Raw genomic sequence first — 24,987 nt, forward strand, 5'->3', positions numbered from 1 at the left:
CTGTGCAGCGTACCATCGACACCCCAGGTTTCATGGTGTGGACCACCCCTGCCAGGTTCATCCTTTCTTATTTTAAGATTTATTTACTTATTATGTATACAATATTCTAATTTTTATATTTATTTATTTATTAAGTATACAATATTCTGATTTTATATTTATTTATTAAGTATACAATATTCTGATTTTATATTTATTTATTATGTATACAATATTCTGATTTTATATTTATTTATCATGTATACAATATTCTAATTTTATATTTATTTATCATGTGTACAATATTCTAATTTTATATTTATTTATCATGTGTACAATATTCTAATTTTATATTTATTTATCATGTATACAATATTCTGATTTTATATTTATTTATTATGTATACAATATTCTGATTTTATATTTATCATGTGTACAATATTCTAATTTTATATTTATTTATCATGTGTACAATGTTCTAATTTTATATTTATTTATCATGTATACAATATTCTGATTTTATATTTATTGATTATGGATACAACATTCTAATTTTATATTTATTTATTATGTATACAATATTCTGTGTGTGTGTCTGATGGCCAGAAGAGGGCACCAGACCCCATCACTGACGTGGCCAGGACTCGAACCCAGGACCTCGGGAAGAGCAGCCGGTGGTCTAACCACTGAGCCGTTCCTCCAGCCGCTGTGTGGTTCATTTATTTATTTATTTATTTATTTATTTATTTATTTATTTATTATTTTTGGTTTTTCGAGACAGGGTTTCTCTGCGGCTTTGGTTCCTGTCCTGGCACTAGCTCTGTAGACCAGGCTGGACTTGAACTCAGCACCCGGCTCTTATCTTTATTTTGAAGACGAGGGCTCTCACTCTTGCTCTGTCTCCATAATAAATAAATGAATGTAAAAATCAGAATATTGTACACAGATAAATACAAAAATTAGTGTATTGTATACATAATAAATATAAAAAATAGATTATTGTATACATAATAAATGAATATAAAAATTAGAATATTGTACACATAATAGATAAATATAAAAATCAGAATATTGTATACATAATAAATATAAAAATTAGAATATTGTGTACATAATGAATATAAAATCGGAATACTGCATACATAATAAATCTTAAAATCAGATCATTACGTACATAATAAATATGAAATTAGAATATTATGTGCATAGTTAATATTAAAATGAGTTCATTACGTACATAATAAATATTAAAATGAGAATATTGTATATATAATAAATATAAAGATCAGATTATTACGTGCATAATAAATATAAAATTAGAATACTCTATACCCAATATATACAAAATTAGAATATTATGTGCATAATTAATATAAATTAGAATATTATGTGCATAATTAATATAAAATTAGAATATTGCGTGCATAATAAATATAAATGAGAATATTGCATACATAATTGATATAAAATTAGAACATTGCATACATAATTAATATAAATTAGAATATCGCATGCATAATTGATATAAATTAGAATATCGCGTGCATAATTAATATGAATCGGAATGTCGCCCTCCCTCCAGTGTCCCTGCTCAAGGACCTCAAGCACGCCAACATCGTGACGCTCCACGACATCATCCACACCGACAAGTCCCTCACCCTGGTCTTCGAGTACCTGGTAAGGTCGGGGGTCACGGCGCCGCCCCGGGGGGTGATGGGAAATTTCCCAGGAGCCATCGCGGGCGGGCGACGACGCGCGTGCCTCGGTTTCCCCGTTGTGCCCCCAGGACAAGGACCTGAAGCAGTACCTGGACGACTGCGGCAACGTCATCAACGCGCACAACGTCAAGGTGGGAGCGGGGGCGGGGTCCCCAAAACGACGGTTTCACCCCAAAAATGACGTTTTCACCCCCAAAATGACGTTTTTACCCCAAAATGACGTTTTCACCCCAAAAACGACGTTTTCACCCCAAAAATGATGATTTTACCCCAAAAATGACGGTTTCACCCCAAAAATGACGTTTGTACCTAAAAATGACGTTTTACCGCAAAAATGATGTTTTTATCCCAAAAATGACGTTTTTACCCCAAAAATGACATTTTACCCCCAAAATGATGTTTTTCCCCAAAAAATGACGTTTTACCCCAAAACTGACGGTTTTACCCCAAAAATGATGAATTTTTGCACCCAAAAATGATGGGTTTTTTGCACCCAAAACTGATGATGTTTCACCAAAAAATGCTGATTTTTTGCACCCAAAAAATTTTTTTTCACCCAAAAATGATGGTTTTTTTGCACCCAAAAATGATGACATTTTGCACCCAAAAATGCTGATTTTTTGCACCCAAAAGTGATGATTTTCTCCCCAAAATGATGATTTTTTGCATCCAAAAATGATGGGTTTTTTGCATCCAAAAATGATTTTTTTACACCCAAAAATGATGATTTTCTCCCAGAAATGCTGATTTTCCCCCGGAAATGATGATTTTTACCCAGAAATGCTGATTTTCCCCAAAAATGACATTTTTCCCGCCCGCAGCTGTTCCTGTTCCAGCTGCTCCGCGGCCTGGCCTACTGCCACCGCCAGAAGGTGCTGCACCGCGACCTCAAACCCCAGAACCTGCTCATCAGCGAGCGCGGCGAGCTCAAGCTGGCCGACTTCGGTGCGTGGGCATTGTAGCTCATTAATTATGCATGCGATATGCTAATTTCATGTAAATATGTGTGCAATATCCTAATTTTATACTAATTATGCATGCGATATGCTAATTTCATGTAAATATGTATGTAATGTCCTAATTTTATATTAATTATGCATGCGATATGCTAATTTTATATTAATTATGTATGCAACATTTCATTTTATATTAATCATGCATGCAATATTCTGATTTTATATTCATTTATTGTGTGTGCAATATTCTCATTTTATATTAATTTTGTATGCAATATTCTAATTTTATATTCATTAATTGTGCGTGCAATATCCTAATTTTATATTAATTATGCATGTGATATGCTAATTTCATGTCAATTATGTATGCAACATCCTAATTTTATATTCATTTATTGTGTGTGCGATATTCTCATTTTATATTAATTTTGTATGCGATATTCTAATTTTATATTCATTAATTGTGTGTGCGATATTCTCATTTTATATTAATTATGTATGCAATATTCTAATTTTATATTAATTTATTATGTGTGCAGTATTCTAATTTTATAGTTGTTTATTCATTATGCATGCAATATTTTAATTTTATATCTGTTTATCATGCACGCAATATTCTAATTTTATATTTATTATGTGTGTAATATTCTGATTTTTATATTAATTCGTCATATCTGCGATATTCTGATTTTATATTCATTTTATTAGGTCTGCAACAGTCTCATTTTTATACTTATTTACTATGAATACAATATTCTGATTTTCATATCTATTCATTATGTACACAACATTCTAATTTCTATTCATTTATTTATTACGTATACAATATTCTACTTTTATATTTATTTATTCATTATGCAAGCGATATTTTAGTTCTTCATATATTTATTTATTACGTATACAATACCCTAATTTTATATTAATTTATTATGCACACAATATTCTAATTTTGTATTTATTTATCATGTGTGCAGTATTCTAATTTTATGTTTATTTATTATACACTCAATATTCTAATTTTATATTTATTTATCATGTGTGCAGTATTCTAATTTTATATTAATTTATTATGCACACAATATTCTATGTTTTACATCTACGTCTACAATATTCCATCTGCACGTACACCTAAAGGGGGCGCCAGACTCCATTTCCAAATGGCCGTGAGCCTCCCTGGGGTTTCCCGGGGACTCGAACCCAGGACCCCGGGGTCCCCGAGGACTGGAACCCAGGACCCCGGGGTCCCCGAGGACTCGCACCCAGGACCCGCTTCTATTTCCCGTCCCCCCAGGCCTGGCGCGGGCGAAGTCGATCCCCACGAAGACGTACTCGAACGAGGTGGTGACGCTGTGGTACCGCCCCCCCGACATCCTGCTGGGCTCCACCGACTACTCGACCCCCATCGACCTCTGGTGAGGGCGGGGCCGGGGGGTCACGGGGTCACGGGGGCGGGGCCATGGGGTCACAGGGGCGGGGGCGGGGCGGTACCGCCCCCCCGACATCCTGCTGGGCTCCACCGACTACTCGACCCCCATCGACCTCTGGTGAGGGCGGGGCTGGGGGTCACGGGGTCACGGGGGCGGGGCCTAGGGGGGCGGGGCCGGGGTCATGGTGACGCTGTGGTACCGCCCCCCCGACATCCTGCTGGGCTCCACCGACTACTCGACCCCCATCGACCTCTGGTGAGGGCGGGGCCGGGGGGTCGCGGGGTCACGGGGGCGGAGCAAAGGGGTCACGGGGGCGGGGGCGGGGCGGTACCGTCCCCCCGATATCCTGCTGGGCTCCACCGACTACTCGACCCCCATCGACCTCTGGTGAGGGCGGGGCCGGGGGGTCACGGGGTCACGGGGGCGGGGCCAGGGGTTGGGGTCGCGGGGGCGGGGGCGGGGCTGCGGGGGGCGGGGGCGGGGCTGCGGGGGGCGGGGAGCGGGGGGTCACGGGGTCACGGGGGCGGGGCTGCGGGGGCGGGGCCAAGGGGGCGGGGCCGTGGGGGCGGGGGCGGGGCCTTGGAGGTGCGGGGGCGGGGTCACCCGAAACTTCCCATGATGCCTTTCCCTACCCATGATGCCTTGTCTGTCCTCTCTACCCATGATGTCTGTCCTCTCTACCCATGATGCCTTGTCTGTCCTCTCTACCCATGATGTCTTGTCTGTCCTCTCTACCCATGATGTCTGTCCTCTCTACCCATGATGTCTGTCCTCTCTACCCATGATGCCTTGTCTGTCCTCTCTACCCATGATGCCTTGTCTGTCCTCTCTACCCATGATGTCTTGTCTGTCCTCTCTACCCATGATGCCTTGTCTGTCCTCTCTACCCATGATGTCTGTCCTCTCTACCCATGATGCCTTGTCTGTCCTCTCTACCTATGATGTCTGTCCTCTCTACCCATGATGTCTTGTCTGTCCTCTCTACCCATGATGTCTTGTCTGTCCTCTCTACCCATGATGTCTGTCCTCTCTACCCATGATGTCTGTCCTCTCTACCCATGATGCCTTGTCTGTCCTCTCTACCCATGATGTCTGTCCTCTCTACCCATGATGTCTGTCCTCTCTACCCATGATGTCTGTCCTCTCTACCCATGATGTCTGTCCTCTCTACCCATGATGTCTTGTCTGTCCTCTCTACCCATGATGTCTGTCCTCTCTACCCATGATGTCTGTCCTCTCTACCCATGATGTCTGTCCTCTCTACCCATGATGTCTGTCCTCTCTACCCATGATGTCTGTCCTCTCTACCCATGATGTCTGTCCTCTCTACCCATGATGTCTGTCCTCTCTACCCATGATGTCTGTCCTCTCTACCCATGATGCCTTGTCTGTCCTCTCTACCCATGATGTCTGTCCTCTCTACCCATGATGCCTTGTCTGTCCTCTCTACCCATGATGTCTGTCCTCTCTACCCATGATGTCTGTCCTCTCTACCCATGATGTCTGTCCTCTCTACCCATGATGTCTGTCCTCTCTACCCATGATGTCTGTCCTCTCTACCCATGATGTCTGTCCTCTCTACCCATGATGTCTGTCCTCTCTACCCATGATGTCTGTCCTCTCTACCCATGATGTCTGTCCTCTCTACCCATGATGTCTGTCCTCTCTACCCATGATGCCTTGTCTGTCCTCTCTACCCATGATGTCTGTCCTCTCTACCCATGATGTCTGTCCTCTCTACCCATGATGTCTGTCCTCTCTACCCATGATGTCTGTCCTCTCTACCCATGATGTCTGTCCTCTCTACCCATGATGTCTGTCCTCTCTACCCATGATGTCTGTCCTCTCTACCCATGATGTCTGTCCTCTCTACCCATGATGCCTTGTCTGTCCTCTCTACCCATGATGTCTGTCCTCTCTACCCATGATGTCTGTCCTCTCTACCCATGATGTCTGTCCTCTCTACCCATGATGTCTGTCCTCTCTACCCATGATGCCTTGTCTGTCCTCTCTACCCATGATGTCTGTCCTCTCTACCCATGATGTCTGTCCTCTCTACCCATGATGCCTTGTCTGTCCTCTCTACCCATGATGTCTGTCCTCTCTACCCATGATGTCTGTCCTCTCTACCCATGATGTCTGTCCTCTCTACCCATGATGTCTGTCCTCTCTACCCATGATGTCTTGTCTGTCCTCTCTACCCATGATGTCTGTCCTCTCTACCCATGATGTCTGTCCTCTCTACCCATGATGCCTTGTCTGTCCTCTCTACCCATGATGTCTTGTCTGTCCTCTCTACCCATGATGTCTGTCCTCTCTACCCATGATGCCTTGTCTGTCCTCTCTACCCATGATGTCTGTCCTCTCTACCCATGATGTCTGTCCTCTCTACCCATGATGTCTGTCCTCTCTACCCATGATGTCTGTCCTCTCTACCCATGATGTCTGTCCTCTCTACCCATGATGCCTTGTCTGTCCTCTCTACCCATGATGTCTGTCCTCTCTACCCATGATGCCTTGTCTGTCCTCTCTACCCATGATGTCTGTCCTCTCTACCCATGATGTCTTGTCTGTCCTCTCTACCCATGATGTCTGTCCTCTCTACCCATGATGTCTGTCCTCTCTACCCATGATGCCTTGTCTGTCCTCTCTACCCATGATGTCTTGTCTGTCCTCTCTACCCATGATGTCTGTCCTCTCTACCCATGATGCCTTGTCTGTCCTCTCTACCCATGATGTCTGTCCTCTCTACCCATGATGTCTGTCCTCTCTACCCATGATGTCTGTCCTCTCTACCCATGATGTCTGTCCTCTCTACCCATGATGTCTGTCCTCTCTACCCATGATGTCTTGTCTGTCCTCTCTACCCATGATGTCTGTCCTCTCTACCCATGATGTCTGTCCTCTCTACCCATGATGTCTGTCCTCTCTACCCATGATGTCTGTCCTCTCTACCCATGATGTCTGTCCTCTCTACCCATGATGTCTTGTCTGTCCTCTCTACCCATGATGCCTTGTCTGTCCTCTCTACCCATGATGTCTGTCCTCTCTACCCATGATGTCTGTCCTCTCTACCCATGATGTCTGTCCTCTCTACCCATGATGTCTGTCCTCTCTACCCATGATGTCTGTCCTCTCTACCCATGATGTCTGTCCTCTCTACCCATGATGTCTGTCCTCTCTACCCATGATGTCTGTCCTCTCTACCCATGATGCCTTGTCTGTCCTCTCTACCCATGATGTCTTGTCTGTCCTCTCTACCCATGATGTCTGTCCTCTCTACCCATGATGTCTGTCCTCTCTACCCATGATGTCTGTCCTCTCTACCCATGATGTCTGTCCTCTCTACCCATGATGTCTGTCCTCTCTACCCATGATGTCTGTCCTCTCTACCCATGATGCCTTGTCTGTCCTCTCTACCCATGATGCCTTGTCTGTCCTCTCTACCCATGATGTCTGTCCTCTCTACCCATGATGTCTGTCCTCTCTACCCATGATGTCTGTCCTCTCTACCCATGATGTCTGTCCTCTCTACCCATGATGTCTGTCCTCTCTACCCATGATGTCTGTCCTCTCTACCCATGATGTCTTGTCTGTCCTCTCTACCCATGATGCCTTGTCTGTCCTCTCTACCCATGATGTCTGTCCTCTCTACCCATGATGTCTTGTCTGTCCTCTCTACCCATGATGTCTGTCCTCTCTACCCATGATGTCTTGTCTGTCCTCTCTACCCATGATGTCTGTCCTCTCTACCCATGATGTCTGTCCTCTCTACCCATGATGTCTGTCTGTCCTCTCTACCCATGATGTCTGTCCTCTCTACCCATGATGTCTGTCCTCTCTACCCATGATGTCTGTCCTCTCTACCCATGATGTCTGTCCTCTCTACCCATGATGCCTTGTCTGTCCTCTCTACCCATGATGTCTGTCCTCTCTACCCATGATGTCTGTCCTCTCTACCCATGATGTCTGTCCTCTCTACCCATGATGCCTTGTCTGTCCTCTCTACCCATGATGTCTGTCCTCTCTACCCATGATGTCTGTCCTCTCTACCCATGATGTCTGTCCTCTCTACCCATGATGTCTGTCCTCTCTACCCATGATGTCTGTCCTCTCTACCCATGATGTCTTGTCTGTCCTCTCTACCCATGATGTCTGTCCTCTCTACCCATGATGTCTGTCCTCTCTACCCATGATGTCTGTCCTCTCTACCCATGATGCCTTGTCTGTCCTCTCTACCCATGATGCCTTGTCTGTCCTCTCTACCCATGATGTCTGTCCTCTCTACCCATGATGTCTGTCCTCTCTACCCATGATGTCTTGTCTGTCCTCTCTACCCATGATGTCTGTCCTCTCTACCCATGATGTCTGTCCTCTCTACCCATGATGTCTTGTCTGTCCTCTCTACCCATGATGTCTGTCCTCTCTACCCATGATGTCTGTCCTCTCTACCCATGATGTCTGTCCTCTCTACCCATGATGTCTGTCCTCTCTACCCATGATGTCTGTCCTCTCTACCCATGATGTCTGTCCTCTCTACCCATGATGTCTGTCCTCTCTACCCATGATGTCTGTCCTCTCTACCCATGATGTCTGTCCTCTCTACCCATGATGTCTGTCCTCTCTACCCATGATGTCTGTCCTCTCTACCCATGATGTCTGTCCTCTCTACCCATGATGTCTGTCCTCTCTACCCATGATGTCTGTCCTCTCTACCCATGATGCCTTGTCTGTCCTCTCTACCCATGATGTCTGTCCTCTCTACCCATGATGTCTGTCCTCTCTACCCATGATGTCTGTCCTCTCTACCCATGATGTCTGTCCTCTCTACCCATGATGTCTGTCCTCTCTACCCATGATGTCTGTCCTCTCTACCCATGATGTCTGTCCTCTCTACCCATGATGTCTTGTCTGTCCTCTCTACCCATGATGTCTGTCCTCTCTACCCATGATGTCTGTCCTCTCTACCCATGATGTCTGTCCTCTCTACCCATGATGTCTGTCCTCTCTACCCATGATGTCTGTCCTCTCTACCCATGATGTCTGTCCTCTCTACCCATGATGTCTGTCCTCTCTACCCATGATGTCTGTCCTCTCTACCCATGATGTCTGTCCTCTCTACCCATGATGTCTTGTCTGTCCTCTCTACCCATGATGTCTGTCCTCTCTACCCATGATGTCTGTCCTCTCTACCCATGATGCCTTGTCTGTCCTCTCTACCCATGATGCCTTGTCTGTCCTCTCTACCCATGATGTCTGTCCTCTCTACCCATGATGTCTGTCCTCTCTACCCATGATGTCTGTCCTCTCTACCCATGATGTCTGTCCTCTCTACCCATGATGTCTGTCCTCTCTACCCATGATGTCTGTCCTCTCTACCCATGATGTCTGTCCTCTCTACCCATGATGTCTGTCCTCTCTTCCCTACCCATGATGTCTGTCCTCTCTACCCATGATGTCTGTCCTCTCTACCCATGATGTCTGTCCTCTCTACCCATGATGTCTGTCCTCTCTACCCATGATGTCTGTCCTCTCTACCCATGATGTCTGTCCTCTCTACCCATGATGTCTGTCCTCTCTACCCATGATGCCTTGTCTGTCCTCTCTACCCATGATGTCTGTCCTCTCTACCCATGATGTCTGTCCTCTCTACCCATGATGTCTGTCCTCTCTACCCATGATGTCTGTCCTCTCTACCCATGATGTCTGTCCTCTCTACCCATGATGTCTGTCTGTCCTCTCTACCCATGATGTCTGTCCTCTCTACCCATGATGTCTGTCCTCTCTACCCATGATGTCTGTCCTCTCTACCCATGATGTCTGTCCTCTCTACCCATGATGTCTGTCCTCTCTACCCATGATGTCTGTCCTCTCTACCCATGATGGCTTGTGTGTCCTCTCTACCCATGATGTCTGTCCTCTCTACCCATGATGTCTGTCCTCTCTACCCATGATGCCTTGTCTGTCCTCTCTACCCATGATGTCTGTCCTCTCTACCCATGATGTCTGTCCTCTCTACCCATGATACCTTGTCTGTCCTCTCTACCCATGATGCCTTGCTCTCCCCCCTTACCCACGATGCCTTGCTCTCCCCCCTTACCCACGATGCCTTGCTCTCCCCCCTTACCCACGATGCCTTGCCCTTACCCACGATGCCTTGCTCTCCCCCCTTACCCACGATGCCTTGCCCTTACCCATGATGCCTTGCTCTCCCACCTTACCCATGTTGCCTTGCTCTCCCCCCTTACCCACGATGCCTTGCTCTCCCCCCTTACCCATGATGCCTTGCTCTCCCCCCTTACCCACAATGCCTTTCCCTTACCCACGATGCCTTGCCCTTACCCACGATGCCTTGCCCTTACCCACAATGCCTTGCTCCCCCGCAGGGGCGTGGGCTGCATCTTCTACGAGATGGCCACCGGCCGCCCGCTGTTTCCCGGCTCCACCGTGGAGGAGCAGCTGCACTTCATCTTCCGGATTCTGGGTGAGGAGCTGAGGCAGGGGGATGGCGGGCGTGCCGGGGTGGAGGAGCTGAGGCAGGGGGATGGACTCGAACTCGGACCCGCCGGCCTCCGAGACAGGGTTTTTCCCTGGGAGACCGGGCTGGACTCGAACTCGGACCCGCCCGCCCCCGAGACAGGGTTTCTCTCTGGGCTGTACTCGAACTCGGACCCCGTTCCACCCTAGGCACCCCGACGGAGGAGACGTGGCCCGGCATCCTCTCCAACGAGGAGTTTCGAACCTACAACTACCCCAAGTACCGCGCGGAGGCGCTGCTGAGCCACGCGCCCCGGTGAGGCGACGGGCGGGGACGGCGGTGTCGAGGGGCCCCGGGGGGGGGACCGAGGGTCACGGGCGACGGGGATGGCGGTTTCGAGGGGCCCCGGGGGGGTGGGGACCGAGGGTCACGGGCGGGCGGGAGACGGGGACGGTGGTTTCGAGGGGCCCCGGGGGGGACCGAGGGTCACGGGTGACGGGGACGGCGGTTTCGAGGGGCCCCGGGGGTGGGGACGGCGGTTTCGAGGGGCCCCGGAGGGGGACCGAGGGTCACGGGCGGCGTCGCCCCCTCTTTGTCTTTCCCGTAGGCTCGAGAGCGAGGGCGCCGACCTCCTGTCCAGGCTGCTGCGGGTGAGACTTACATGCTTATTATTCGTAGAATATGCTAATTTCACATTTTTATTCATAGAATATGCTAATTTTATGTTTATTATTGGTAGAATACGTTAATTTTATATTTATTACTCATAGAATATGCTAATTTCACGTTTATTATGCATGGGATATTCTAGTTTTACATTTATTATGCATGCAATATTCTAATTTTATATTTATTTATTTTGTGTGCGATATTCTGATTTTATATTTATTTATTATTCATAGAGTATTCTAATTTTTATATTTATTATTCATAGAATATTCTAATTTTTATATTTATTATTATTTATTGTTATTTATTATTTATTTTATTGTTATTTATTATTATTATGTATTATTATTAATCTGAGACCCCCCCTCCCCCGCGCAGTTCGAGGGTCGCCACCGGATCTCCGCGGACGACGCCATGCGCCACGCGTTCTTCCTCGGCCTGGGCGAGCGAATCCACAAACTTCCCGACAGTCAGTGCGGGGGCGGGGGGCATTTATTATTAATTAATTAATTACTTATTTATTTATTTATTTTGGTTTTTTTTTAATTTTCAATTTTTTATTTTTTATTTATTTTTTCCTTCCACTTTTTTACGGGATTCTCCCAGAGTCCCTAGAGTTGGCAGGACTCCAATTTTAATTTTAATTTTTTATTTTATTTTTATTTCTATTTATTTATTTTTTTGGTTTTTTTTTTTTTAATTTTTTATTTTATTATTTTTTTTTTTATTTATTTTTTCCTTCCACTTTTTTACGGAATTCTCCCAGAGTCCATTGCATTGCAGGACTCCACTTTTTTTTTATTTTCTATTTTTATTTTATTCTATCTTATTTTAGTTTTATCTTATTTTATCTTTATTTTATTTTATTTTATACTATTTTATTTTTATTTTATTTTATCTTATTTTATTTTCCCGCAGCCACGTCGATATTTGCACTAAAGGAGATCCAGCTCCAGCAGGAGGCCGCTCTGCGCCCCGCGTCCGGGCCCGACTCAGGTAACCGCGGCCAATAAAATCCATTTATTCTCATAAAATCCGTTTATTCTCATAAAATCCGTTTATTCTCATAAAATCCGTTTATTCTCATAAAATCCGTTTATTCTAACTCCATTTATTCTCACAGAATCCATTTATTCTCATAAAATCCATTTATTCTCACAAAATCCATTTATTCTCAAAAAATCCATTTATTCTCATAAAATCCATTTATTCTCATAAAATCCATTTATTCTCATAAAATCCATTTATTCTCATAAAGTCCATTTATTCTCATAAAATCCATTTATTCTCATAAAATCCATTTATTCCCATAAAATCCATTTATTCTAACAAAATCCATTTATTCTAACAAAATCCATTTATTCTCAAAATCCATTTATTCCCATAAAATCCATTTATTCTAACAAAATCCATTTATTCTGGTTTTCTTTTTCCTTTTTTTTCCTTTTTTCTTTTTTTCTTATTTTTATTTTTTCTTTCTTTTTTTCCATTTATTTATTATTTTTTATTTATTATTTATTACCTTTTTAAAAATTTTTTCTTTCTTTTTTTTCCATTTATTATTTTTATATTTTTTATTTTTTCTTAATTTTTGTACCATTTATTACTTTTATTTATTATTTATTATTATTTTTATTGATTATTATTATGGATTATTATTGATTATTGATTATTTTTTATTTTTTATTATTTATTATATTTATTATTACTTATTGTTATTTTTATATATTTTATTTTTTCTTAATTTTTGTACCGTTTATTTATTATTTTTGTTTATTATTTATTATTGATTATTTTTGTTGACTATTTATTATTGATTATTGATTATTTTTCCCCCCCCGCAGGCCGGCCAGCCTTCCGGGTCGTGGACACCGAGTTCTAAGCCGCGATCGAAGCCCCAGACCCAGGTCCCCGCGGCGGGCAGCGGATGCAGGGGGATTGCTACACCTGGGTCTGGATTCGAACCCGCGACCCCCAAGCCTGGACTCGAACCCGCGACCACACCCCTCACACCCGGGCCTGGATTCGCACCCGCGACCCTCCCCGCTTGTCCCCTGCCATCCCCCTGCCTCCACCCCCAACCCCGCCCCCGCCCGTCCACCATTGGTCGGCCCCGTCTGTCTGTCTGCTGGGTGCTAACAAAGCTCTCGCCACGGATTGGCTGCGTCGTGCGTCCGTCTGCAGCGTCGTCGCGGGCGGCGGGAGGGCGGGGGGGACGCGCGTTTTATTAATTTATTAATTTTATTTTATATTTTCTTTATTATTTTATTTTTTTATTTTACTTTATTTTTATCTTATTTTTTAATTTTTTTAATTTAATTTTATTTTTATTTTCATCTTATTTTTTAATTTTTTTAATTTTATGTATTTTTTTATTTATTTTATTTTACTTATTTTTACTTTATTTTATTTTTTTGTTTTATTTATTTTTTATTTTATTTATTTTGTAATTTAATTTAATTTTTTATTTTATTTTTATTTATTTTTTTTTATTTTATTTTATTTTGGATTTTCCGAGACAGGGTTTCTCCGTAGCCTTTTTAGTTCCTGTCCCGGAAATCGCTCTCGGAGACCGGGCTGCACTGGAACTCCCAGACATCCCCCTGCCTCAGCCTCTCGGCCGCTGTTTTTTTATTATTATTTTCAATGAGGTTCTCACTTTTTTATTATTTTTATTTATTTTATTTTATTTTTTATTGTTTTTTTTTCTTTTTTTTTATTTTTTATTGTTTTATTTTATTATTTATTATTTATTATTTATTTTATTATATTTTGGATTTTTCGATTTCCACACCCAGGATTGTGGGTAACGCAGTCCACGCCCGGGATTGTGGGTAACGCCGTCCCACGCCCAGGATTGTGGGTAACGCAGTCCACGCCCAGGATTGTGGGTAACGCAGTCCACGCCCAGGATTGTGGGTAACGCAGTCTCACGCCCAGGATTGTGGGTAACGCAGCCCCACGCCCGGGATTGTGGGTAACGCAGTCTCACGCCCAGGATTGTGGGTAACGCAGCCCCACGCCCGGGATTGTGGGTAACGCAGTCTCACGCCCAGGATTGTGGGTAACGCAGCCCCACGCCCAGGTCCCACGCCCGGGATTGTGGGTAACGCAGGCCACGCCCGGGATTGTGGGTAACGCAGCCCCACGCCCAGGATTGTGGGTAACGCAGTCCACGCCCAGGATTGTGGGTAACGCAGTCTCACGCCCAGGATTGTGGGTAACGCAGCCCCACGCCCGGGATTGTGGGTAACGCAGTCTCACGCCCAGGATTGTGGGTAACGCAGTCCACGCCCGGGATTGTGGGTAACGCAGCCCACGCCCGGGATTGTGGGTAACGCAGCCCCACGCCCGGGATTGTGGGTAACGCAGGTCCCACGCCCGGGATTGTGGGTAACGCAGCTCCACGCCCGGGATTGTGGGTAACGCAGCCCCACGCCCAGGTCCCACGCCCAGGATTGTGGGTAACGCGGTCCCACGCCCGGGATTGTGGGTAACGCAGCCCCACGCCCGGGATTGTGGGTAACGCAGTCCCACGCCCGGGATTGTGGGTAACGCAGTCACACGCCCGGGATTGTGGGCAACGCAGTCCCACGCCCGGGATTGTGGGTAACGCAGTCCCACGCCCAGGTCCCACACCCGGGATTGTGGGTAACGCAGCCCCACGCCCGGGATTGTGGGTAACGCGGTCCCACGCCCGGGATTGTGGGCAACGCAGTCCACGCCCGGGATTGTGGGTAACGCAGCCCCACGCCCGGGATTGTGGGTAACGCAGTCCCACACCCAGGTCCCACGCCCGGGATTGTGGGTAACGCAGTCCCACGCCCGGGATTGTGGGTAACGCAGTCCCACGCCCGGGATTGTGGGTAACGCAGTCCCACGCCCAGGATTGTGGGTAACGAGGTCCCACGCCCAGGATTGTGGGTAACGCAGCCCCACGCCCATGATTGTGGGTAACGCAGTCCCACGCCCGGGATTGTGGGTAACGCAGTCACACGCCCGGGATTGTGGGTAACGCAGCCCCACGCCCGGGATTGTGGGTAACGCAGTCCCACGCCCAGGTCCCACGCCCGGGATTGGGGGTAACCCAGCCCCTCGCCCCCGCCAAGGATTGTGGGTAACAGAGTCCCACGCCCGGGATTGTGGGTAACGCAGTCCCACGCCCGGGATTGTGGGTAACGCAGTCCCACGCCCGGGATTGTGGGTAACGCAGTCCACGCCCGGGATTGTGGGTAACGCAGTCCCACGCCCGGGATTGTGGGTAACGCAGCCCCACGCCCAGGATTGTGGGTAACGCAGTCCACGCCCGGGATTGTGGGTAACGCAGTCCCACGCCCGGGATTGTGGGTAACGCAGCCCCACGCCCGGGATTGTGGGTAACGCAGTCCACGCCCAGGTCCCACGCCCGGGATTGTGGGTAACGCAGCCCCACGCCCAGGATTGTGGGTAACGCAGTCCCACGCCCGGGATTGTGGGTAACGCAGCCCCACGCCCGGGATTGTGGGTAACGCAGTCCCACGCCCGGGATTGTGGGTAACGCAGTCCCACGCCCGGGATTGTGGGTAACGCAGTCCACGCCCAGGTCCCACGCCCGGGATTGTGGGTAACGCAGTCCACGCCCGGGATTGTGGGTAACGCAGTCCCACGCCCAGGTCCCACGCCCGGGATTGTGGGTAACGCAGCCCCACGCCCACGCCCGGGATTGTGGGTAACGCAGTCCACGCCCAGGTCCACGCCCGGGATTGTGGGTAACGCAGTCCACGCCCGGGATTGTGGGTAACGCAGCCCCACGCCCGGGTCCCACGCCCGGGATTGTGGGTAACGCAGCCCCACGTCCACGCCCGGGATTGTGGGTAACACAGCCCCACGCCCAGGTCCCACGCCCGGGATTGTGGGTAACGCGGTCCCACGCCTGGGATTGTGGGTAACGCGGTCCCACGCCCGGGATTGTGGGTAACGCAGCCCCACGTCCACGCCCGGGATTGTGGGTAACGCAGTCCCACGCCCGGGATTGTGGGTAACGCAGTCCCACGCCCGGGATTGTGGGTAACGCAGTCCCACGCCCGGGATTGTGGGTAACGCAGTCCCACGCCCGGGATTGTGGGTAACGCAGTCCCACGCCCGGGATTGTGGGTAACGCAGTCCACGCCCGGGATTGTGGGTAACGCAGTCCCACGCCCGGGATTGTGGGTAACGCAGCCCCACGCCCAGGATTGTGGGTAACGCAGTCCACGCCCGGGATTGTGGGTAACGCAGTCCCACGCCCGGGATTGTGGGTAACGCAGCCCCACGCCCGGGATTGTGGGTAACGCAGCCCCACGCACGGGATTGTGGGTAACGCAGTCCCACGCCCGGGATTGTGGGTAACGCAGTCCCACGACCGGGATTGTGGGTAACGCAGTCCCACGCCCGGGATTGTGGGTAACGCAGTCCCACGCCCGGGATTGTGGGTAACGCAGTCCCACGCCCAGGCCCCACGCCCGGGATTGTGGGTAACGCAGCCCCACGCCCGGGATTGTGGGTAACGCAGTCCACGCCCGGGATTGTGGGTAACGCAGTCCACGCCCGGGATTGTGGGTAACGCAGTCCACGCCCAGGATTGTGGGTAACGCAGTCCACGCCCGGGATTGTGGGTAACGCAGTCCCACACCCGGGATTGTGGGTAACGCGGTCCACGCCCGGGATTGTGGGTAACGCAGTCCACGCCCGGGATTGTGGGTAACGCAGTCCCACGCCCAGGTCCCACGCCCGGGATTGTGGGTAACGCAGCCCCACGCCCGGGATTGTGGGTAACGCAGTCCCACGCCTGGGATTGTGGGTAACGCAGCCCCACGCCCGGGATTGTGGGTAACGCAGTCCCACACCCGGGATTGTGGGTAACGCGGTCCACGCCCGGGATTGTGGGTAACGCAGTCCCACGTCCACGCCTGGGATTGTGGGTAACGCAGTCCCACGCCCAGGTCCCACGCCCGGGATTGTGGGTAACGCGGTCCACGCCCAGGATTGTGGGTAACGCAGTCCACGCCCAGGATTGTGGGTAACGCAGCCCCACGCCCGGGATTGTGGGTAACGCAGCCCCACGCCCGGGATTGTGGGTAACGCAGCCCCACGTCCACGCCTGGGATTGTGGGTAACGCAGTCCACGCCCAGGATTGTGGGTAACGCAGTCCACGCCCGGGATTGTGGGTAACGCAGTCCCACGCCCAGGTCCCACGCCCGGGATTGTGGGTAACGCAGTCCACGCCCAGGATTGTGGGTAACGCAGCCCCACGCCCGGGATTGTGGGTAACGCAGCCCCACGCCCGGGATTGTGGGTAACGCAGCCCCACGTCCACGCCCGGGATTGTGGGTAACGCAGCCCCACGCCCGGGATTGTGGGTAACGCAGCCCCACGCCCGGGATTGTGGGTAACGCAGCCCCACGCCCGGGATTGTGGGTAACGCAGCCCCACGCCCAGGTCCCACGCCCAGGATTGTGGGTAACGCAGCCCCACGCCCAGGTCCCACGCCCGGGATTGTGGGTAACGCAGTCCACGCCCAGGATTGTGGGTAACGCAGCCCACGCCCGGGATTGTGGGTAACGCAGTCCACGCCCAGGATTGTGGGTAACGCAGTCCCACGCCCGGGATTGTGGGTAACGCAGTCCCACGCCCGGGATTGTGGGTAACGCAGTCGCCCGACCCAGCCTTCCCCAGGCAGAGCCATCTATAGGATGAATATGTGCTCACAAGCCGCGGGACCTGAGTGCGAGGTTGTGCCCGGCAGTTCTACCCCAGGGGGGACCTGAGTGCGAGGTTGTGCCCGGCGGTTCTACCCCACGGGGATTTGTGTGCGAGGTTGTGCCCGGCGCTTCTACCCCAGGGGGACCTGAGTGCGAGGTAGTGCCCGGCGGTCTAACCCCAGGGGGACCTGAGTGCGAGGTTGTGCCCGGTGCTTCTACCCCAGGGGGACCTGAGTGCGAGGTTGTGCCCGGTGCTTCTGCCCCAGGGGGACCTGAGTGCGAGGTTGTGCCCGGTGCCTCTACCCCAGGAGGACCTGAGTGCGAGGTTGTCCCCGGCGCTTCTGCCCCAAAGGGACCTAAGTGCGAGGTTGTGCCCGGCGGTTCTACCCCAGGGGGTACCTGAGTGCGAGGTTGTGCCTGGCACTTCTACCCCAGGGGGACCTGAGTGCGAGGTTGTGCCCGGCGCTTCTGCCCCAGGGGGACCTAAGTGCGAGGTTGTGCCCGGCGGTTCTACCCCAGGGGGTACCTGAGTGCGAGGTTGTGCCTGGCACTTCTACCCCAGGGGGACCTGAGTGCGAGGTTGTGCCCGGCGCTTCTGCCCCAGGGGGGACTGAGTGCGAGGTTGTGCCCGGCGGTTCTACCCAAGGGGGACCTGAGTGCGAGGTTGTGCCCAGCGGTTCTAGGGCTCACAAGCAGGGGGACCTGAGTGCGAGGTTGTGCCCGGCGGTTCTACCCCCACCCCTGGCAGGGACCTGAGTGCGAGGTTGTGCCCGGCGGTTCTACCCCATGGGTACCTGAGTGCGAGGTTGTGCCCGGTGCTTCTACCCCAGGGGGATCTGAGTGCGAGGTTGTGCCCGGCGGTTCTACCCCAGGGGGATCTGAGTGCGAGGTTGTGCCCGGCGGTTCTACCCCAGGGGGACCTGAGTGCGAGGCTGTGGCCGGCGGTTCTACCCCACCCCTGGCAGGGACCTGAGTGCGAGGTTGTGCCCGGCGGTTCTACCCCAGGGGGACCTGAGTGCGAGGTTGTGCCCGGCGGTTCTACCCCACGGGGATCTGAGCGCGAGGTTGTGCCCGGCGGTTCTAGGGCTCACAAGCAGCGGGATCTGAGTGCGAGGTTGTGCCCGGCGGTTCTACCCCAGGGGGACCTGAGTGCGAGGTTGTGCCCGGCGCTTCTACCCCAGGGGGACCTGAGTGCGAGGTTGTGCCCGGTGCTTCTACCCCACGGGGACCTGAGTGCGAGAATGTGCCCGATGGTTCTACCCCAGGGGGGCCTGAGTGCGAGGTTGTGCCCAGCGCTTCTACCCCAGGGGGGCCTGAGTGCGAGGTTGTGCCCGGCGGTTCTACCCAAGGGGACCTGAGTGCGAGGTTGTGCCCGGCGGTTCTAGGGCTCACAAGCAGCGGGATCTGAGTGCGAGGTTGTGCCCGGCGGTTCTACCCCAGGGGGACCTGAGTGCGAGGTTGTGCCCGGCGCTTCTACCCCAGGGGGACCTGAGTGCGAGGTTGTGCCCGGTGCTTCTACCCCACGGGGACCTGAGTGCGAGAATGTGCCCGATGGTTCTACCCCAGGGGGGCCTGAGTGCGAGGTTGTGCCCAGCGCTTCTACCCCAGGGGGGCCTGAGTGCGAGGTTGTGCCCGGCGGTTCTACCCAAGGGGACCTGAGTGCGAGGTTGTGCCCGGCGGTTCTAGGGCTCACAAGCAGGGGGACCTGAGTGCGAGGCTGTGCCCGGCGGTTCTACCCCCACCCCTGGCAGGGACCTGAGTGCGAGGTTGTGCCCAGCGGTTCTACCCCAGGGGGGACCTGAGTGCGAGGTTGTGCCCGGTGCTTCTACCCCAGGGGGATCTGAGTGCGAGGTTGTGCCCGGCGGTTCTACCCCAGGGGGGACCTGAGTGCAAGGTTGTGCCCGGCGGTTCTACCCCATGGGTACCTGAGTGCGAGGTTGTGCCCGGTGCTTCTACCCCAGGGGGATCTGAGTGCGAGGTTGTGCCCGGCGCTTCTACCCCAGGGGGACCTGAGTGCGAGGCTGTGGCCGGCGGTTCTACCCCACCCCTGGCAGGGACCTGAGTGCGAGGTTGTGCCCGGCGGTTCTACCCCACGGGGATCTGAGCGCGAGGTTGTGCCTGGCACTTCTACCCCAGGGGGACCTGAGTGCGAGGTTGTGCCCGGCGCTTCTGCCCCAGGGGGGACTGAGTGCGAGGTTGTGCCCGGCGGTTCTACCCAAGGGGGACCTGAGTGCGAGGTTGTGCCCGGCGGTTCTAGGGCTCACAAGCAGGGGGACCTGAGTGCGAGGCTGTGCCCGGCGGTTCTACCCCCACCCCTGGCAGGGACCTGAGTGCGAGGTTGTGCCCGGCGGTTCTACCCCAGGGGGATCTGAGTGCGAGGTTGTGCCCGGCGGTTCTACCCCAGGGGGACCTGAGTGCGAGGCTGTGGCCGGCGGTTCTACCCCACCCCTGGCAGGGACCTGAGTGCGAGGTTGTGACCGGCGGTTCTACCCCAGGGGGACCTGAGTGCGAGGTTGTGCCCGGCGGTTCTACCCCACGGGGATCTGAGCGCGAGGTTGTGCCTGGCACTTCTACCCCAGGGGGACCTGAGTGCGAGGTTGTGCCCGGCACTTCTACCCCAGGGGGAACTGAGTGCAAGGTTGTGCCCAGTGGTTCTACCCCAGGGGGACCTGAGTGCGAGGTTGTGCCCGGCGGTTCTAGGGCTCACAAGCAGCGGGATCTGAGTGCGAGGTTGTGCCCGGCGGTTCTACCCCAGGGGGACCTGAGTGCGAGGTTGTGCCCGGTGCTTCTACCCCAGGGGGACCTGAGTGCGAGGTTGTGCCCGGCGCTTCTACCCCAGGGGGACCTGAGTGCGAGGTTGTGCCCGGTGCTTCTACCCCACGGGGACCTGAGTGCGAGAATGTGCCCGATGGTTCTACCCCAGGGGGGCCTGAGTGCGAGGTTGTGCCCAGTGCTTCTACCCCAGGGGGGCCTGAGTGCGAGGTTGTGCCCGGCGGTTCTACCCAAGGGGGACCTGAGTGCGAGGCTGTGCCCGGCGGTTCTACCCCCACCCCTGGCAGGGACCTGAGTGCGAGGTTGTGCCCGGTGGTTCTACCCCCACCCCTGGCAGGGACCTGAGTGCGAGGTTGTGCCCAGCGGTTCTAGCCCCACCCCTGGCACGGATCTGAGTGCGAATCCGGCTCAGGCGCCCTCTCGTGGGGGTCGGGGGGGATCGGGGTTCCCGGATGCTTCCGCATCGCCGTATGAAATATTAAAAATCATCCGCAAGGCAGGCGGGGCTCGGGGGCCGGTGGAATTCGAACCCGGTCCCGTCCCCTAGGAGCCTTGGGAAGGAGTTCCTGGAAGTGGAGCGATTTATTGATTTATTTATTTATTCATTCATTCACTTATTCATTCATTCATTCATTTATTCAATTATTTATTTATTTTTGGTTTTCCCATCATGCGCAAGGCAAGCGGGGCTCGAGTGCCGGTGGAATTCGAACCCGGTCCCGTCCCCAATCTGGAAGTGGAGTTATTTATTTATTCATTCATTCATCCATCCATTCATTCATTTATTTTTATTTATTTATTTATTAATTAATTAATTAATTCATTTATTTTTATTCATTCATCCATTCATTCATTTATTTTTGGGTTTTCCGAGACAGGGCTTCTCCGCGGCTTTTGGGTTCCTGTCCCGGCACGAGCTCTGTGCAGACCAGGCTGGACTCGAACCCAGACCCGCCGGCCTGGACGCCGTCCCCAGGGAGTTTCTCACAGCCCCCGAGCCTCGAACGCGGATCCGTTGGTCACAGACCGGCTGTGCTGGAAGCTTGAGGGGTGGAGGGGCTGGGGGGCGGCTCAGGGGTTAGAGCACCGCCTGCTCTGCCCCGGGTCCCGGGTTCGAGTCCCGGCCACCCCAGGGTGGATCAGAACAAGGTCTGGTGCCCTCTCCTGGCCTGCAGGCATACAGACAGACAGAATATTGTATCCATAATAAATAAATATAAAATTAGAATATTGTATCCATAACAAATAAATATAAAATTAGAATATTGTGTCCATAATAAATAAATATAAAATTAGAATATTGTATCCATAATAAATAAATATAAAATTAGAATATTGTATACATAATAAATAAATATAAAAATTAGAATAGTGTATACATAATAAATATAAAATTAGAACATTGTATACATAATAAATAAATATAAAAATTAGAATAGTGTGTACATAATAAATAAATATAAGAAGAATTAGAATATTGCATACATAATAAATAAATGAATAAATATTTAAAAACCGGTAACCCTGTACTCGTCGCATTTGAAAGGCTACGGCAGGAGGACCGCCATGAGTTCAAGGCCACCCTGTGCTTCATATTCAGAATGGGACCTGGCCAACTGTGTGAATTTGAGTTAAAATAAAAAAATTAAATGTGTGATCATCGTCCTAATCAAGTCCACATTTGAAATAGAAATCACCAAAATAAAATAATGATAATTAATAATAAAAAGAAATAATGATGTTATAAAAATTAAATTTATAATAATAATAATAGAAGGAACTGTTGTATAAAAATTAAATTTGTGATACTAATAATAATCAAGCCCACAGTTAGAACAGAAATCACCCATAGGCTCTGGGTTCTGGGTTCCGTCCCCCGGCAAGGGAAAACACAAGGGGGGGGGGGAGCTTCCAACTGGATCAGACCGGTTCAAACCGGATCAAACTGGATTGAACCAGTGTAGACAGGTTCTAAACCAGATCCAACTGGATCAGACCGGATGAAAACAGTTCACACTGGATCAAACCAGGGTAGACAGGTTCCAAACCTGATCCAATTGGATCAGACAAGATCCAACTGGATCACACCAGATAAAACTGGATCAAACCAGTGTAGACAGGTTCAAAACCGGGTTCAACTGGATCAGACCAGATCCAACTGGATCAGACCAGATGAAACTGGATCAAACCAGGGTAGACAGGTTCCAAACCTGATCCAACTGGATCAGAGCAGATCAAACTGGGTCAATCCAGTATAGACAGGTTCCAAACCTGATCCAATTGGATCAGACAAGATCCAACTGGATCACACCAGATAAAACTGGATCAAACCAGTGTAGACAGGTTCAAAACCGGGTTCAACTGGATCAGACCAGATCCAACTGGATCAGACCAGATCAAACTGGATCAAACCAGGGTAGACAGGTTCCAAACCAGATCCAACTGGATCAGAGCAGATGACAATGGTTCACACTGGATCTAACCAGGGTAGACAGGCTCAAAACCGGGTAAAACTGGATCAGACCAGATCACACTGGGTCAATCCAGTGTAGACAGGTTCCCAACTGGATCTGACTGGATGAAAACGGTTCACACTGGATCTAACCAGGGTAGACAGGTTCAACTGGGTCCAACTGGATCAGACCAGATCAAACTGGATCTAACCAGTGTAGACAGGTTCCCAACTGGATCAGAGCAGATGAAAACGGTTCACACTGGATCTAACCAGGGTAGACAGGTTCTAAACTGGATCAGACCAGATCAAACTGGATCTAACCAGGGTAGACAGGTTCCAAACCTGATCCAACTGGATTAGACCAGATCAAACTGGATCTAACCAGTGTAGACAGGTTCCCAACTGGATCAGAGCAGATGACAATGTTTCACACTGGATCTAACCAGGGTAGACAGGCTCAAAACTGGGTCCAACGGGATCAGACCAGATCAAACTGGATCAGACCAGTGTAGACAGGTTCAAAACCGGATCAGACTGGATGAAAACGGTTCACACTGGATCTAACCAGGGTAGACAGGTTCTAAACTGGATCAGACCAGATCAAACTGGATCTAACCAGGGTAGACAGGTTCCAAACCTGATCCAACTGGATTAGACCAGATCAAACTGGATCTAACCAGTGTAGACAGGTTCCCAACTGGATCAGAGCAGATGACAATGTTTCACACTGGATCTAACCAGTGTAGACAGGTTCCAAACCTGATCCAACTGGATCAGAGCAGATGACAATGTTTCACACTGGATCTAACCAGGGTAGACAGGCTCAAAACTGGGTCCAACTGGATCAGACCAGATCAAACTGGATCAGACCAGTGTAGACAGGTTCAAAACCGGATCAGACTGGATGAAAACGGTTCACACTGGATCTAACCAAGGTAGACAGGTTCAAAACTGGCTCCAACTGGATCAGACCAGATCAAACTGGGTCAATCCAGTGTAGACAGGTTCCCAACTGGATCAGACTAGATGAAAACGGTTCACACTGGATCTAACCAGGGTAGACAGGCTCAAAACTGGGTAAAACTGGATCAGACCAGATCAAACTGGATCAGACCAGTGTAGACAGGTTTCCAACTGGATCAACTGGATGAAAACGGTTCACACTGGATCTAACCAGTGTAGACAGGCTCAAAACTGGGTCCAACTGGATCAGACCAGACCAAACTGGGTCAAACCAGTGTAGACAGGTTCCAAACCTGATCTAACTGGATCAGACCGGATGACAATGGTTCACACTGGATCTAACCAGGGTAGACAGGCTGAAAACTGGGTAAAACTGGATCAGACCAGTGTAGACAGGTTCAAAACTGGATTTAACCAGTGTAGACAGGTTCCCAACTGGATCAGACTGGATGACAATGGTTCACACTGCATCTAACCAGGGTAGACAGGTTCAAAACTGGGTCCAACTGGATCAGACCAGATCAAACTGGGTCAATCCAGTGTAGACAGGTTCCAAACCGGGTCCACCTGGATCAGAGCAGATGACAATGGTTCACACTGGATCTAACCAGGGTAGACAGGCTCAAAACTGGGTAAAACTGGATCAGACCAGATCAAACTGGATCAAACCAGTGTAGACAGGTTCAAAACTGGGTCCAACTGGATCACACCAGATCAAACTGGATCACACCAGGGTAGACGGGTTCCCAACTGGATCAGACTGGATCAGACCAGATCAAACTGGGTCAAACCAGGGTAGACAGGTCCTAAACCTGATCCAACTGGATCAGACAAGATCCAGCTGGATCAG

At 50.3% G+C, this 24,987-nt stretch overlaps 1 protein-coding gene across 2 annotated transcripts in view; it reads left to right on the forward strand.

Annotated features, from left to right (window-relative positions):
• Cdk16 (cyclin dependent kinase 16) overlaps nt 1-13,253 on the forward strand; it is a 32,089-nt gene extending 18,836 nt beyond the window's left edge. For both annotated transcript variants that reach the window (XM_075957509.1, XM_075957510.1), the window contains exons 7-16: nt 1,562-1,656; nt 1,766-1,828; nt 2,519-2,642; nt 3,945-4,065; nt 10,467-10,564; nt 10,768-10,873; nt 11,166-11,208; nt 11,606-11,696; nt 12,146-12,223; nt 13,072-13,253. In XM_075957509.1, the coding sequence (XP_075813624.1) occupies nt 1,562-1,656; nt 1,766-1,828; nt 2,519-2,642; nt 3,945-4,065; nt 10,467-10,564; nt 10,768-10,873; nt 11,166-11,208; nt 11,606-11,696; nt 12,146-12,223; nt 13,072-13,109 (857 nt within the window). In that variant the 3' untranslated portion in view covers nt 13,110-13,253. The remainder of the gene's footprint in view (nt 1-1,561; nt 1,657-1,765; nt 1,829-2,518; nt 2,643-3,944; nt 4,066-10,466; nt 10,565-10,767; nt 10,874-11,165; nt 11,209-11,605; nt 11,697-12,145; nt 12,224-13,071) is intronic.
• Nucleotides 13,254-24,987: the final 11,734 nt, after the last annotated feature.

This window comes from Microtus pennsylvanicus, chromosome X (genome assembly GCF_037038515.1).
Source record: "Microtus pennsylvanicus isolate mMicPen1 chromosome X, mMicPen1.hap1, whole genome shotgun sequence".
NCBI lineage: Eukaryota > Metazoa > Chordata > Mammalia > Rodentia > Cricetidae > Microtus > Microtus pennsylvanicus.